This window comes from Pseudophryne corroboree, chromosome 7 (genome assembly GCF_028390025.1).
Source record: "Pseudophryne corroboree isolate aPseCor3 chromosome 7, aPseCor3.hap2, whole genome shotgun sequence".
NCBI classification, from domain to species: domain Eukaryota; kingdom Metazoa; phylum Chordata; class Amphibia; order Anura; family Myobatrachidae; genus Pseudophryne; species Pseudophryne corroboree.
The window spans coordinates 436,174,501-436,186,628 of NC_086450.1; the positions used below are offsets into that span (position 1 = coordinate 436,174,501).

The following is a 12,128-nucleotide window of genomic DNA, read 5'->3' on the forward strand; positions in this document are numbered from 1 at the left end:
GTCTCCTCGGGCACAGTTTCCTAGACTGAGTCTGGTAGGAGGGGCATAGAGGGAGGAGACAGCACACACTATCAAATTCTTAAAGTGCCCAAGGCTCTTAGTGGACCCGTCTATACCCCATGGTGCTAAATGGATTTCCAGTATCTTATACGGACTACGTAAAAAGGATTTACCAATAGGTAATTAAAAATCTATTTTTTCGTATAGCACCTTAAAACAGGTATTCCTAATCTCTTTTAAAGTGGTTTACATAATAAAAAAAAACACCCAAAAATCTAATAAAACATAAATACTAGAGATGAGCGGGTTTGGTTCTCTGAGAACCGAACCCAACCGAAGATCACATCCTGAGTCCGGCACGGGTTTTCCCGCCTGACTCGGAAACCAGAATGAGGCAAAACGTCATCCTGCTGTCGGATTTTCGCGGTTTTTGGATGCCATATAAGGAGCCGCGCGTTGCCGCCATTTTCACTCCAGTCCCGGGGAGTGTAGCGTGAGGATGTGTCTCTCTCCTCAATGTCTGTCTGTGCGGGAAAGTGGTGTGGCGACCTGCTCTGTCTTATGTGTGTCATTCCAGTGCTGTCTTGTGCTGCATCAGTCCAGTGGTGGTGTCTTGTGCTGCATCAGCCCAGTCACAGTGGTGGTGTCCTCTGCCATATGTCCAGTGCTGTTGAATAAATCCAGTCCATTGCTGTGGTGCTGTGTTGTCCTGCATCAGTCCAGTGGTGGTGTCCCTGTGCTGCATCAGTTCAGTCACAGTGGTGGTGTCCTCTGCTGCCATATGTCCAGTGCTGCTGTATAAGTCCAGTCCATTGCACTGGTGCTGTGTTGTCCTGCATCAGTCCAGTGGTGGTGTCCCTGTGCTGCCGTATAAGTCCAGTGATGCTGCCGTATATGTCCAGTGATACTGCCGTATATGTCCAGTGATACTGCCGTAAATGTCCAGTGGTACTGCCGGAAATGTCCAGTGGTACTGCCGTATACTGTGCTGCATTTTGTTATATAACTCCAGAAAAATAATAGAGAACAAAAATTTGGAGGATAAAATAGGGAAAGAACAAGAACCACTTCCTCCTACTGCTGCTGGCGCTGCTGTTGTTGCTGCTGGGAGTCGATCGTCATCCCAGAGGGGAAGTCGGAAGACCACTTGTACTACTTCAACTAAGTAATTGACTGTCCAACAGTCCTTTGCGAGGAAGATGAAATATGACAGCAGTCATCCTGTTGCAAAGCAGATAACTCAGGCCTTGACAGCTATGTTGGTGTTAGACATGCGTCCGGTATCCGCCATTAGTGCAGTGGGATTTAGACAACTGTTGGAGGTAGTGTGTCCCCAGTACCAAATCCCATGTAGATTCCACTTCACTAGGAAAGCGATTCCCGGACTGTACAGGGACATTAAGAAAAGTGTCCTCAGTGTCCTGAAAAATAAGATTTTACTTACCGATAAATCTATTTCTCGTAGTCCGTAGTGGATGCTGGGACTCCGTAAGGACCATGGGGATATAGCGGCTCCGCAGGAGACAGGGCACAATAATAAAAGCTTTAGGATCAGGTAGTGTGCACTGGCTCCTCCCCCTATGACCCTCCTCCAAGCCTCAGTTAGGATACTGTGCCCGGACGAGCGTGCATAATAAGGAAGGATATTGAATCCCGGGTAAGACTCATACCAGCCACACCAATCACACCGTACAACCTGTGATCTGAACCCAGTTAACAGTATGATAACAACGAAGGAGCCTCTGAAAAGACGGCTCACAACAAGAATAACCCGATTTTTGTAACAATAACTATGTACAAGTATTGCAGACAATCCGCACTTGGGATGGGCGCCCAGCATCCACTACGGACTACGAGAAATAGATTTATCGGTAAGTAAAATCTTATTTTCTCTGACGTCCTAGTGGATGCTGGGACTCCGTAAGGACCATGGGGATTATACCAAAGCTCCCAAACGGGCGGGAGAGTGCGGATGACCCTGCAGCACCGAATGAGAGAACTCCATGTCCTCCTCAGCCAGGGTATCAAATTTGTAGAATTTAGCAAACGTGTTTGCCCCTGACCAAGTAACTGCTCGGCAAAGTTGTAAAGCCGAGACCCCTCGGGCAGTCGCCCAAGATGAGCCCCCTTCCTTTTGGAATGGGCTTTTACAGATTTTGGCTGTGGCAGGCCTGCCACAGAATGTGTAAACTGAATTGTATTACAAATCTAGCGAGCAATCGTCTGCTTAGAAGCAGGAGCACCCATCTTGTTGGGTGCATACAGGCTAAACAGCGAGTCAGATTTTCTGACTCCAGCCGTCCTGGAAACATATTTTTCAGGGCCCTGACAACGTCAAGTAACTTGGAGTCCTCCAAGTCCCTAGTACCCGCAGGTACCACTACCGGAATGAACACTGCTGAGAGTGTTATCACATGATTTTTCGCCCAGCGAAGAATCCTTGTAGTTTCTGCCATTTCCCTCCTGCTTCTTGTGCCGCCCTGTCTGTTTACGTGGGCGACTGCCGTGATGTTGTCCCACTGGATCAATACCGGCTGACCTTGAAGCAGAGGTCTTGCTAAGCTTAGAGCATTGTAAATTGCCCTTAGCTCCAGTATATTTATGTGGAGAGAAGTCTCCAGACTTGATCACACTCTCTGGAAATTTTTTCCTTGTGTGACTGCTCCCCAGCCACTCAGGCTGGCATCCGTGGTCACCAGGACCCAGTCCTGAATGCCGAATCTGCGGCCCTTTCATAGATGAGCACTCTGCAGCCACCGCAGAAGAAACACCCTTGTCCTTGGAGACAGGGTTATCCGCTGATGCATCTGAAGATGCGATCCGGACCATTTTTCCAGCAGATCCCACGGAAAGGTTCTTACATGAAATCTACCGAATGGGATCGCTTTGTAAGAAACCACCATTTTTCACAGGATTCTTGTGCAATGATGCACTGATACTTTTCCTGGTTTTAGGAGGTTCCTGACTAGCTCGGATAACTCCCTGGCTTTCTTCTCCGGGAGAAAACATCCTTTTCTGGACTGTGTCCAGAATCATCCCTAGGAACAGTAGACGTGTCGTCGGAAAAAACTGCGATTTTGGAATATTTAGAATCCTCTCGTGCTGTCGTAGAACTACTTAAGATAGTGCTACTCCGACCTCCAACTGTTCTCTGGACCTTGCCCTTATCAGGAAAGCGTCCATATTTCTTTTAAGAAGAATCATCATTTCGGCCATTACCTTGGTAAAGACCCGGGGTGCCGTGGACAATCCAAACGGCAGCGTCTGAACTGATAGTGACAGTTCTGTACCACGAACCTGAGGTACCCTTGGTGAGAAGGCAAATTTGGACATGTAGGTAAGCGTCCCTGATATCCAGTGACACCATATCGTCCCCTTCTTCCTGGTTCGCTATCACTACTCTGAGTGACTCCATCTTGATTTGAACGCTTGTATGTAAGTGTTCAAATATTTCAGATCTCACTGAGCCGTCTGGCTTCAGTACCACAATATAGTGTGGAATAATACCCCTTCCCTTGTTGTAGAAGGGGTACTTTGATTATCACCTGCTGGGAATACAGCCTGTGAATTGTTCCCAATACTGCCTCCCTGTCGGAGGGAGACGTTGGTAAAGCAGACTTCAGGAACTTGTGAGGGGGAGACGTCTCGAATTTCCAATGTACACCTGGGATACTACGTGTAGGATCCAGGAGTCCACTTGTGAGTGAGCCCCCTGCGTGCTGAAACTCTTGAGATGACCCCCTACCGCACCTGAGTCCGCTTGTACGGCCCCAGCGTCATGCTGCGGACTTGGCAGAAGCTGTGGAGGGCTTCTGTTCCTGGGAATGGGCTGCCTGCTGCATCTTCTTCCCTTTCCTCTACCCCTGGGCAGATATGACTGGCCCTTTTGCCCGCCTGCCCTTATGGGGACGAAAGGACTGAGACTGAAAAGACTGTGTCCTTTTCTGCTGAGATGTGACTTGGGGTAACAAAAGGTGGATTTTTCAGCTGTTGCCATGGCCACCAGGTCCGATGGACCGCCCCTTTATACGGCAATACTTCCATGTGCCGTCTGGAATCTGCATCACCTGACCACTGTCGTGTCTTCGTCTGGCAGATATGGACATCACATTTACTCTTGATGCCAGAATGCAAATATCCCTCTGCGCATCTCGCATATATAGAAATGCATCTATAGTCAATAAAATCTTGTCCCTGTCAAGGGTATCAATATTTTCAGTCAGGAAATCCGACCAAGCCCCCTCAGCGCTGCACATCCAGGCTGAGGCGATTGCTGGTCGTAGTATAACACCAGTATGTGTGTATATACTTTTAGGATATTTTTCAGCTTCCTATCAGCTGGCTCCTTGAGGGCTGCCGTATCTGGAGACGGTAACGCCCCTTGTTTTTATAAGCGTGTGAGCGCCTTATCCACCCTAAGGTGTGTTTCCCAACTCGCCCTAACTTCTGGCGGGAAAGGGTATACCGCCAATAATTTTCTATCGGAGGAAACTCACGTATCATCACACACTTCATTTAATTTATCTGATTCAGGAAAAACTACAAGTAGTTTATTCACACCCTACATAATACCCTTATTTGTGGTACTTGTAGTATCAGAAATATGTAACACCTCCTTCATTGCCCTTAACATGAAACGTGTGGCCCTAAAGGAAAATACGTTTGTTTCTTCACCGTCGACACTGGAGTCAGTGTCCGTGTCTGTGTCGACCGACTGAGGTAAATGGGCGTTTTTACAAGCCCCTGACGGTGTCTGAGACGCCTGGACAGGTACTAATTTGTTTGCCGGCCGTCTCATGTCGTCAACCGACCTTGCAGCGTGTTGACATTATCACGTAATTCCTAAATAAGCCATCCATTCCAGTGTCGACTCCCTAGAGAGTGACATCACCAATACAGGCAATTTGCTCCGCCTCCTCACCAACATCGTCCTCCTACATGTCGACACACACGTACCGACACACATCACACACACAGGGAATGCTCTGATAGAGGACAGGACCCCACTAGCCCTTTGGGGAGACAGAGGGAGAGTTTGCCAGCACACACCAAAAACGCTATAATTATACAGGGACAACCCCTTATACAAGTGTTTTCCCTTATAGCATTTTTATATATGTAATCATATCGCCAAATAAGTGCCCCCCCTCTCTGTTTTAACCCTGTTTCTGTAGTGCAGTGCAGGGGAGAGCCTGGGAGCCTTCCTCACAGCAGAGCTGAGCAGGAAAATGGCGCCGTGTGCTGAGGAGAATAGGCCCCGCCCCTTTTTCGGCGGGCTCTTCTCTCGGAGTTTGTGAGATCTGGCAGGGGTTAAATACATCCATATAGCCTCAAGGGCTATATGTGATGTATTTTAGCCATAAAAAGGTATTATACATTGCTGCCCAGGGCGCCCCCCCCAGCGCCCTGCACCCTCAGTGACAGTTAGTGACTGTTGGTGAAGTGTGCTGACAACAATGGCGCACAGCTGCAGTGCTGTGCGCTACCTTATGAAGACTGAAAGTCTTCTGCCGCCTGTTTCTGGACCTCTGGACCTCTTCAACTTCGGCATCTGCAAGGGGGGTCGGCGGCACGGCTCCGGGACCGGACTCCATGGCTGGGCCTGTGTTCGATCCCTCTGGAGCTAATGGTGTCCAGTAGCCTAAGAAGCAAATCCATCCTGCACGCAGGTGAGTTTACTTCTCTCCCCTAAGTCCCTCGTAGCAGTGAGCCTGTTGCCAGCAGGACTCACTGAAAATAAAAAACCTAACTTAAACTTTTATTCTAAGCAGCTCAGGAGAGCCACCTAGATTGCACCCTTCTCGTCGGGCACAAAAATCTAACTGAGGCTTGGAGGAGGGTCATAGGGGGAGGAGCCAGTGCACACCACCTGATCCTAAAGCTTTTATTATTGTGCCCTGTCTCCTGCGGAGCCGCTATATCCCCATGGTCCTTACGGAGTCCCAGCATCCACTAGGACGTCAGAGAAAATGCGGTTGTACCCAGTGTCCACTTAACCACGGACATGTGGACAAGTGGAGCAGGGCAAAATAAGGACTATATGACTGTGACAGCCCATTGGGTAGATGTATGGCCTCCCGCAGCAAGAACAGCAGCGACAACAGTAGCAGCATCTCATATACGCCAACTCATTCCTGGGCAGGCTACGCTTTGTATCACCGCTTTCCATTAGAGGCACACCGCTGACAACCTCTTACGGAAACTGAGGAACATCATCGCACAATGGCACACCCCACTTAGGGGGTAATTCCAAGTTGATCGCAGCAGGAAATTTTTTAGCAGTTGGGCAAAACCATGGGGGTCATTCCGAGTTGTTCGCTCGTTATTTTTTTCTCGCAACGGAGCGATTAGTCGCTAATGCGCATGCGCAATGTCCGCAGTGTGACTGCGCCAAGTAAATTTGCTATGCAGGTAGGTATTTTACTCACGGCATTACGAGGTTTTTTCTTCGTTCTGGTGATCGTAATGTGATTGACAGGAAGTGGGTGTTTCTGGGCGGAAACTGGACGTTTTATGGGTGTGTGTGAAAAAACGCAACCGTTTCTGGGAAAAACGCGGGAGTGGCTGGAGAAACGGAGTGGTGTCTGGGCGAACGCTGGGTGTGTTTGTGACGTCAAACCAGGAACGACAAGCACTGAACTGATCGCACTGGCAGAGTGAGTCTCGAGCTACTCAGAAACTGCACAGAGAAGTCTTTTCGCAATATTGTGAATCTTTCGTTCGCAATTTTGATAAGCTAAGATTCACTCCCAGTAGGCGGCGGCTTAGCGTGTGCAAAGCTGCTAAAAGCAGCTTGCGAGCGAACAACTCGGAATGACCCCCCATGTGCACCGCAGGGGAGGCAGATATAACATTTGCAGAGAGAGTTAGATATGGGTGGGTTATTTTGTTTCTGTGCAGGGTAAATACTGGCTGATTTATTTTTACACTGCAATTTAGATTGCAGATTGAGCACACCACACCCAAATCTAACTCTCTCTGCACATGTTATATCTGCCTCCCCTGCAGTGCACATGGGGGGTAATTCCAAGTTGATCGCAGCAGGATTTTTGTTAGCAATTGGGCAAAACCATGTGCACTGCAGGGGAGGCAGATATAACATGTGCAGAGAGAGTTAAGGGGGGTACACACGGAGAGATCCGTGCTTAAAATCTAAGCAATCTTGCTAGATTGCTTAGATTTTAAGCACGGATCTGCCGTGTGTATGCCCTCCAGCGATAGCGATGCGCGGCCCCGCGCATCGCTATCGCCGATGCTAGATTGAGCTGCATGCAGGCTCAATCTAGCGGGTCGCTCACTTCACCGTTGTGTGAAGTGAGCGGCCCCCCGTCGGCTTTCCCCCTCGCTCAGCACATCGCGCTGTGCTGAGCGGGGTGAGAGATGTGTGCTGAGCGGTCTGTGTTAAGATCGCTCAGCACACATCTCTCCCGTGAGTACTTGATTTGGGTGGGATGTGTTCAATCTGCAATCTAATTTGCAGTGTAAAAATAAAGCAGCCAGTATTTACCCTGCACAGAAACAAAATAGCCCACCCATATCTAACTCTTTCTGCACATGTTATATCTGCCTCCCCTGCAGTGCACATGGTTTTGCCCAATTGCTATAAAAAATCCTGCTGCAATCAACTTGGAATTACCCCCATGGTTTTGCCCAGTTGCTAAAAAATTTCCTGCTGCGATCAACTTGGAATTACCCCCTTAGACTCTCCTGGGGATTTGTGATATCGGACAATGCCACCAATATTGTGCGTGCATTACACCTGGGCAAATTCCAGCACGTCCCATGTTTTGCACATACAATTAATTTGGTGGTGCAGAATTTTTTGAGAAATGACAGGGGCGTGCAGGAGATGCAGTCGGTGGCCCGAAAAATTGCGCGCCACTTTCGACATTCAGCCACTGCGTGCCATTCCTAGATGGACCAGGTGTTTGTGTCGCACGCTTGTGTCGCTTAGCTTAGTCATACAGCTACCTCATTATACATATATTACTTCTTTGCATGATATGCTGTTTGGGGCCTAGCTTTTGTAAGTGCCATCCTGTCTGCAACTGCAGTGCCACTCCTAGATGGGCCAGGTGTTTGTGCCGCGCACTTGTGTCGCTTAGCTTAGTCATCCAGTGACCTCGGTGCAACTTTTAGGCCTAAAACAATACTGTGAGTTGTGAGGTGTTCAGAATAGACTGGAAATGAGTGGAAATGAATGTTATTGAGGTTAATAATACCGTAGGATCAAAATTACCCCCAAATTCTGTGATTTTAGCTATTTTTAGGTTTTTTAAAAAAATCATTCAGATTCAAAACCAAAACCTGAAAGGGTGGTTTTGGCAAAACCTATCCAGATCCAAAACACGAGCGGGAATCCAGATCCAAAACCAAAACACGAAAAATGCTGCCGCACATCTCTACTGTATTAAACTGTATTATACTTAAAAAAAAACAATATACAGTTACAGGATAGATAGATAGATAGATAGATAGATAGATAGATAGATAGATAGATAGATAGATAGATAGATAGATAGATAGATAGATATGTTACTACACTCCCTGTTACTGCTGCAGAGAGCCCTACTGTGTTTCTATAGCCTTCAAGTTACCGCTACGGGCTAGAAGCCTGTAATATCGCCTCATGCATGTTTCTCATTACAAGACAGTGCTGCACTGAGCCACCTCTCAGCAGGTTTCGCGCACAGGCCCCTCAGAAGCTTGGTCCTGGCCGCTCCCTGTAGCTGCTGGTTGCTATGGTCGGCGCGTCCCTTAGCAACCGGTAGGGAGATTAGCTTCTTCGCTGCCGTCGCTGCCTCCGAACTGCATCCACCCAGATTTCCGTTACCGGGGCTGCCCATGGCCTCCGCCGCCAGCGTCTTCCTCCTCAACGTGACCGGACAGATAGAGAGCGCCGAGGTGAGGCCTGGCTCTTGCGCTGGGGCCTAGTGGGAGTTATGGGGGTGTTATAGTGGGGTGGGGGTAGGTCAGGGGATGCCTGCGGTGATTCACGGGTCCTTGTGTGGAGGATTCACCAAATTATGTCCATGTTCCGTGATGCCACATTTCCCATAGGGTGTCAGTCACAGTTTTGCGCAAAACCATTGATGATAAATGATTATTATTATTATTATTATTATTACTATTATGATTGATTGCTTACTAATATAGCGCCAGCATAGTCAGTTGCACTTTAAAGCTGCCTCTTGCGGGACATCTGTCATGTTGCGCCCAGATATGACTTCGCTTAGAGTTGAGCGTATTTTATAATTGCCCCTGGAGACGTAAATTCAGTACAGGACGCGGAGATGAAAGTCAGCCACGCCCCTTAGACATGGCGGTCGTCGTACGCATATTACGTAAGATTTGTCTTTTGAGAGGCGCATCTTTACGCGTCCCACCATCGCCTGGTGCAAGTGCCTGGGCGTATCTATAGACTGCGTTTGTCTGTACCAGACCAGGTGTAGGCAATCTGTGGCATTCCATATGCTGCTGAACTAGACATCCCAGCATGCCCTGACACAGTGTTGCTGTTAGGGAGTGGTAAAACTGTGGCAGGACATGCTGGGATGTGTAGTTCCGCAGCAAAGAGAGCCACGGACGCTGCCTACCCCTGTGGTAGACCATGCTTGGTGGCATTTTGGTCCATAGAGCTAGTGCACGGAACGTAGCAGCGCTACTTGTATTAACATAGGGGTTCGTTCAGACCTGATTGCTCGCTAGCGTTTTTTTGCAGCGTCGCACGGGTACAAAGCGGATCGTTACTTCGATGGGTTTTACGAAGAATCCGTTCGCACAGCCGATCGCAAGGAGATTGACAGGAAGAAGGCATTTGTGGGTGTCAACTGACCGTTTTCTGGGAGTGGTTGGAAAAACGCAGGCATGTCCAGGCGTTTGCAGGGCGGGTGTCTGACGTCAGTGCCGGCCCCGGACAGGCTGAAGTGATCGCAGCGGCTGAGTAAGTTCTGGGCAACTCAGAGACTGCACAAAGTTTTTATGTAGCGCTCGGCTACACATGCGATCACACACTTGCAAAGCGAAAATACACTCCCCTATAGGCGGCGACTATCTGCTCGCAGCAGTGCAAAAAAACCCTAGCGATCGATCAGGTCTGAATTAGGCCTTCAGCCCTGCACACTGGTGACCATTGCACCACACAGCAGGGGTGTGGCCATGGTTATAATATTTGCCACCGAATGCGTCATTCAGCCCTAACTCATTCACTAGTTGGCTGGATGCAGGAGGGGGGACCGCCACTTCTGGGAGTTTGGACATACTGGGAGAGTACCTACAACTTTTTTACTTTTGTAAATAATCAATAATTGCCATTGGCCTGGCATTCCAACATATTACCACAGACCCCACAATCAGCATTTTCAGGCATAACAAAACAATGCAATTGGAATATGCCGCTGCCAGCCTATGCATGTGTCCATCTTCTGATGGCACTGAAGCGGCTGCAGTGGAGACAGAAGTGATCCTGGCGATCTGCAATATTTACTGTTCTCATCTGGTTTGACCACCAACTTGACCCTGGGGTGGGGCAGCAGGATTGCGCCACGTGTGGTCAGTATAGGTACCGTGTGGTACATATAAATGTGTTTTAGAACTGTACAGGGTAATTTGTTTTCTAGATGTGACCGTATGTACATAGGAATATCATATACCTTAGGCTGTAAGTGGCGGTATGCCTGCTGCGCCCTGTACACAGACAGCGCTGTTCTGAAATTATATCCATGACCACACTTATTTCTTGGACTCCCAGGAAGCATATACAGCATTGTGTAAGGATTGTGCATACTTGGGTGTCTCATGCAATGTTTTATATATCTTCTCTTTTCCATAAGTTTCCGGAGTTCGATGACCTGTACTGCAAGTACTGCTTCGTCTATGGGCACGACTGGGCACCGACCTCTGTAAGTTCTTCTTCAGGGTTTGATTTCAGTTTGATTCTTTTTAAAATGTTTCTGTGTAAATTGAATTTTCAGAAGTGATTTGTTATGAGGATGCAAATTGGTAAATAGTCATTAGAGATGAGCTACAAAAATCTGACTAATGTTATTCATATTTGGAGTGATATATGGGGCCGGCTTATCAACGAGCAGAGAACCGCTGATAGGCCTTGTCTTCACTCCCAATACAAGTAAGGGGTCACCGCCAGCCATAACAGCGAATTGCATAGGGAAGCCTGATGAACAAATCCTGCCGCAATACCTGTCCTGATATCACCAATAAAAATTACTTTATTCCTAGTATAAAGAACGTGTTCTAATGAAGTAATATAGCGACTTGCCAGATAAAGCGGTAGGCTCTTACCACTCCGGCCCAGCAGTGTTGGAGCGGAATGGGTTTGTTGGATCGCCCCTCGTTAGGTCGACACTCATTTGGTCGACAGGCACTAGGTCGACACAAGGAAATGTCGACTTGGTTGTCAGGTCGACATGGAAAAAGGTCGACATGAGTTTTCAATGTATTTTTGGTGTCGTTTTCTTCGTAAAGTGACCGATAACCCCAATTTGTGCACCGTCTCTCCTCGCATGGCGAGCGAACTTCGGGCAAGGTGCCTTGCTACGCTACCGCTGCGCTCGGCACAGGTTACTTTTCCCAATCGTAGTCCACATGGATCGTAAAGTATAAAAAAGATTAAAAAAAAGGAAAATAAAAAAGGGAAAAACTCATGTCGACCTTTTTATGTTTCGATCCTTTCCCATGTCAGCCTAATGTGTGTCGACCAATCATGGTCGACCTAAGGACCGTATACCGTCGGAGAACCTCTGTATTGTGTCAGTGTTATTTCTTTCATACATCGGTAATCTAGAAAGTAAAGACTATTTGGCTGTAAAAAAAAAAAAAAAAAAAAACACAGCGTATATTATCTATTTCTCCACATAATTATTTCCTCTTCTTATGAGCATTTATCTGTCCACGAGCTTTAGAATCTCTTGTTGCCTCTAGTCCACGGAACCAGTTGCTCAGTGGTAGTGTAAGCTCATTATCGCATCCTAAATGGTTTCCGCCCAGGAGCTGTTTGAGTTTAGTTAAAAGGCAAAAATCGCTTGGCACGAGGTCCAGATTATAGGGGAGATGATTGAAAACCTCCCACCTAAACCTGGGACAAGTGACTGGAGCCCGGCCAATCTTCA

At 47.9% G+C, this 12,128-nt stretch overlaps 1 protein-coding gene across 2 annotated transcripts in view; it reads left to right on the forward strand.

Annotated features, from left to right (window-relative positions):
- Window positions 1-8,672: 8,672 nt before the first annotated feature.
- Window positions 8,673-12,128, forward strand: part of B9D1 (B9 domain containing 1) — a 198,911-nt gene continuing 195,455 nt past the window's right edge. Inside the window, exons 1-2 of one of the 2 annotated variants that reach the window (XM_063934884.1) lie at window positions 8,673-8,904; window positions 10,833-10,901. In XM_063934884.1, the coding sequence (XP_063790954.1) occupies window positions 8,845-8,904; window positions 10,833-10,901 (129 nt within the window). In that variant the 5' untranslated portion in view covers window positions 8,673-8,844. The remainder of the gene's footprint in view (window positions 8,905-10,832; window positions 10,902-12,128) is intronic. The other variant, XM_063934883.1, reaches the window with a different exon arrangement.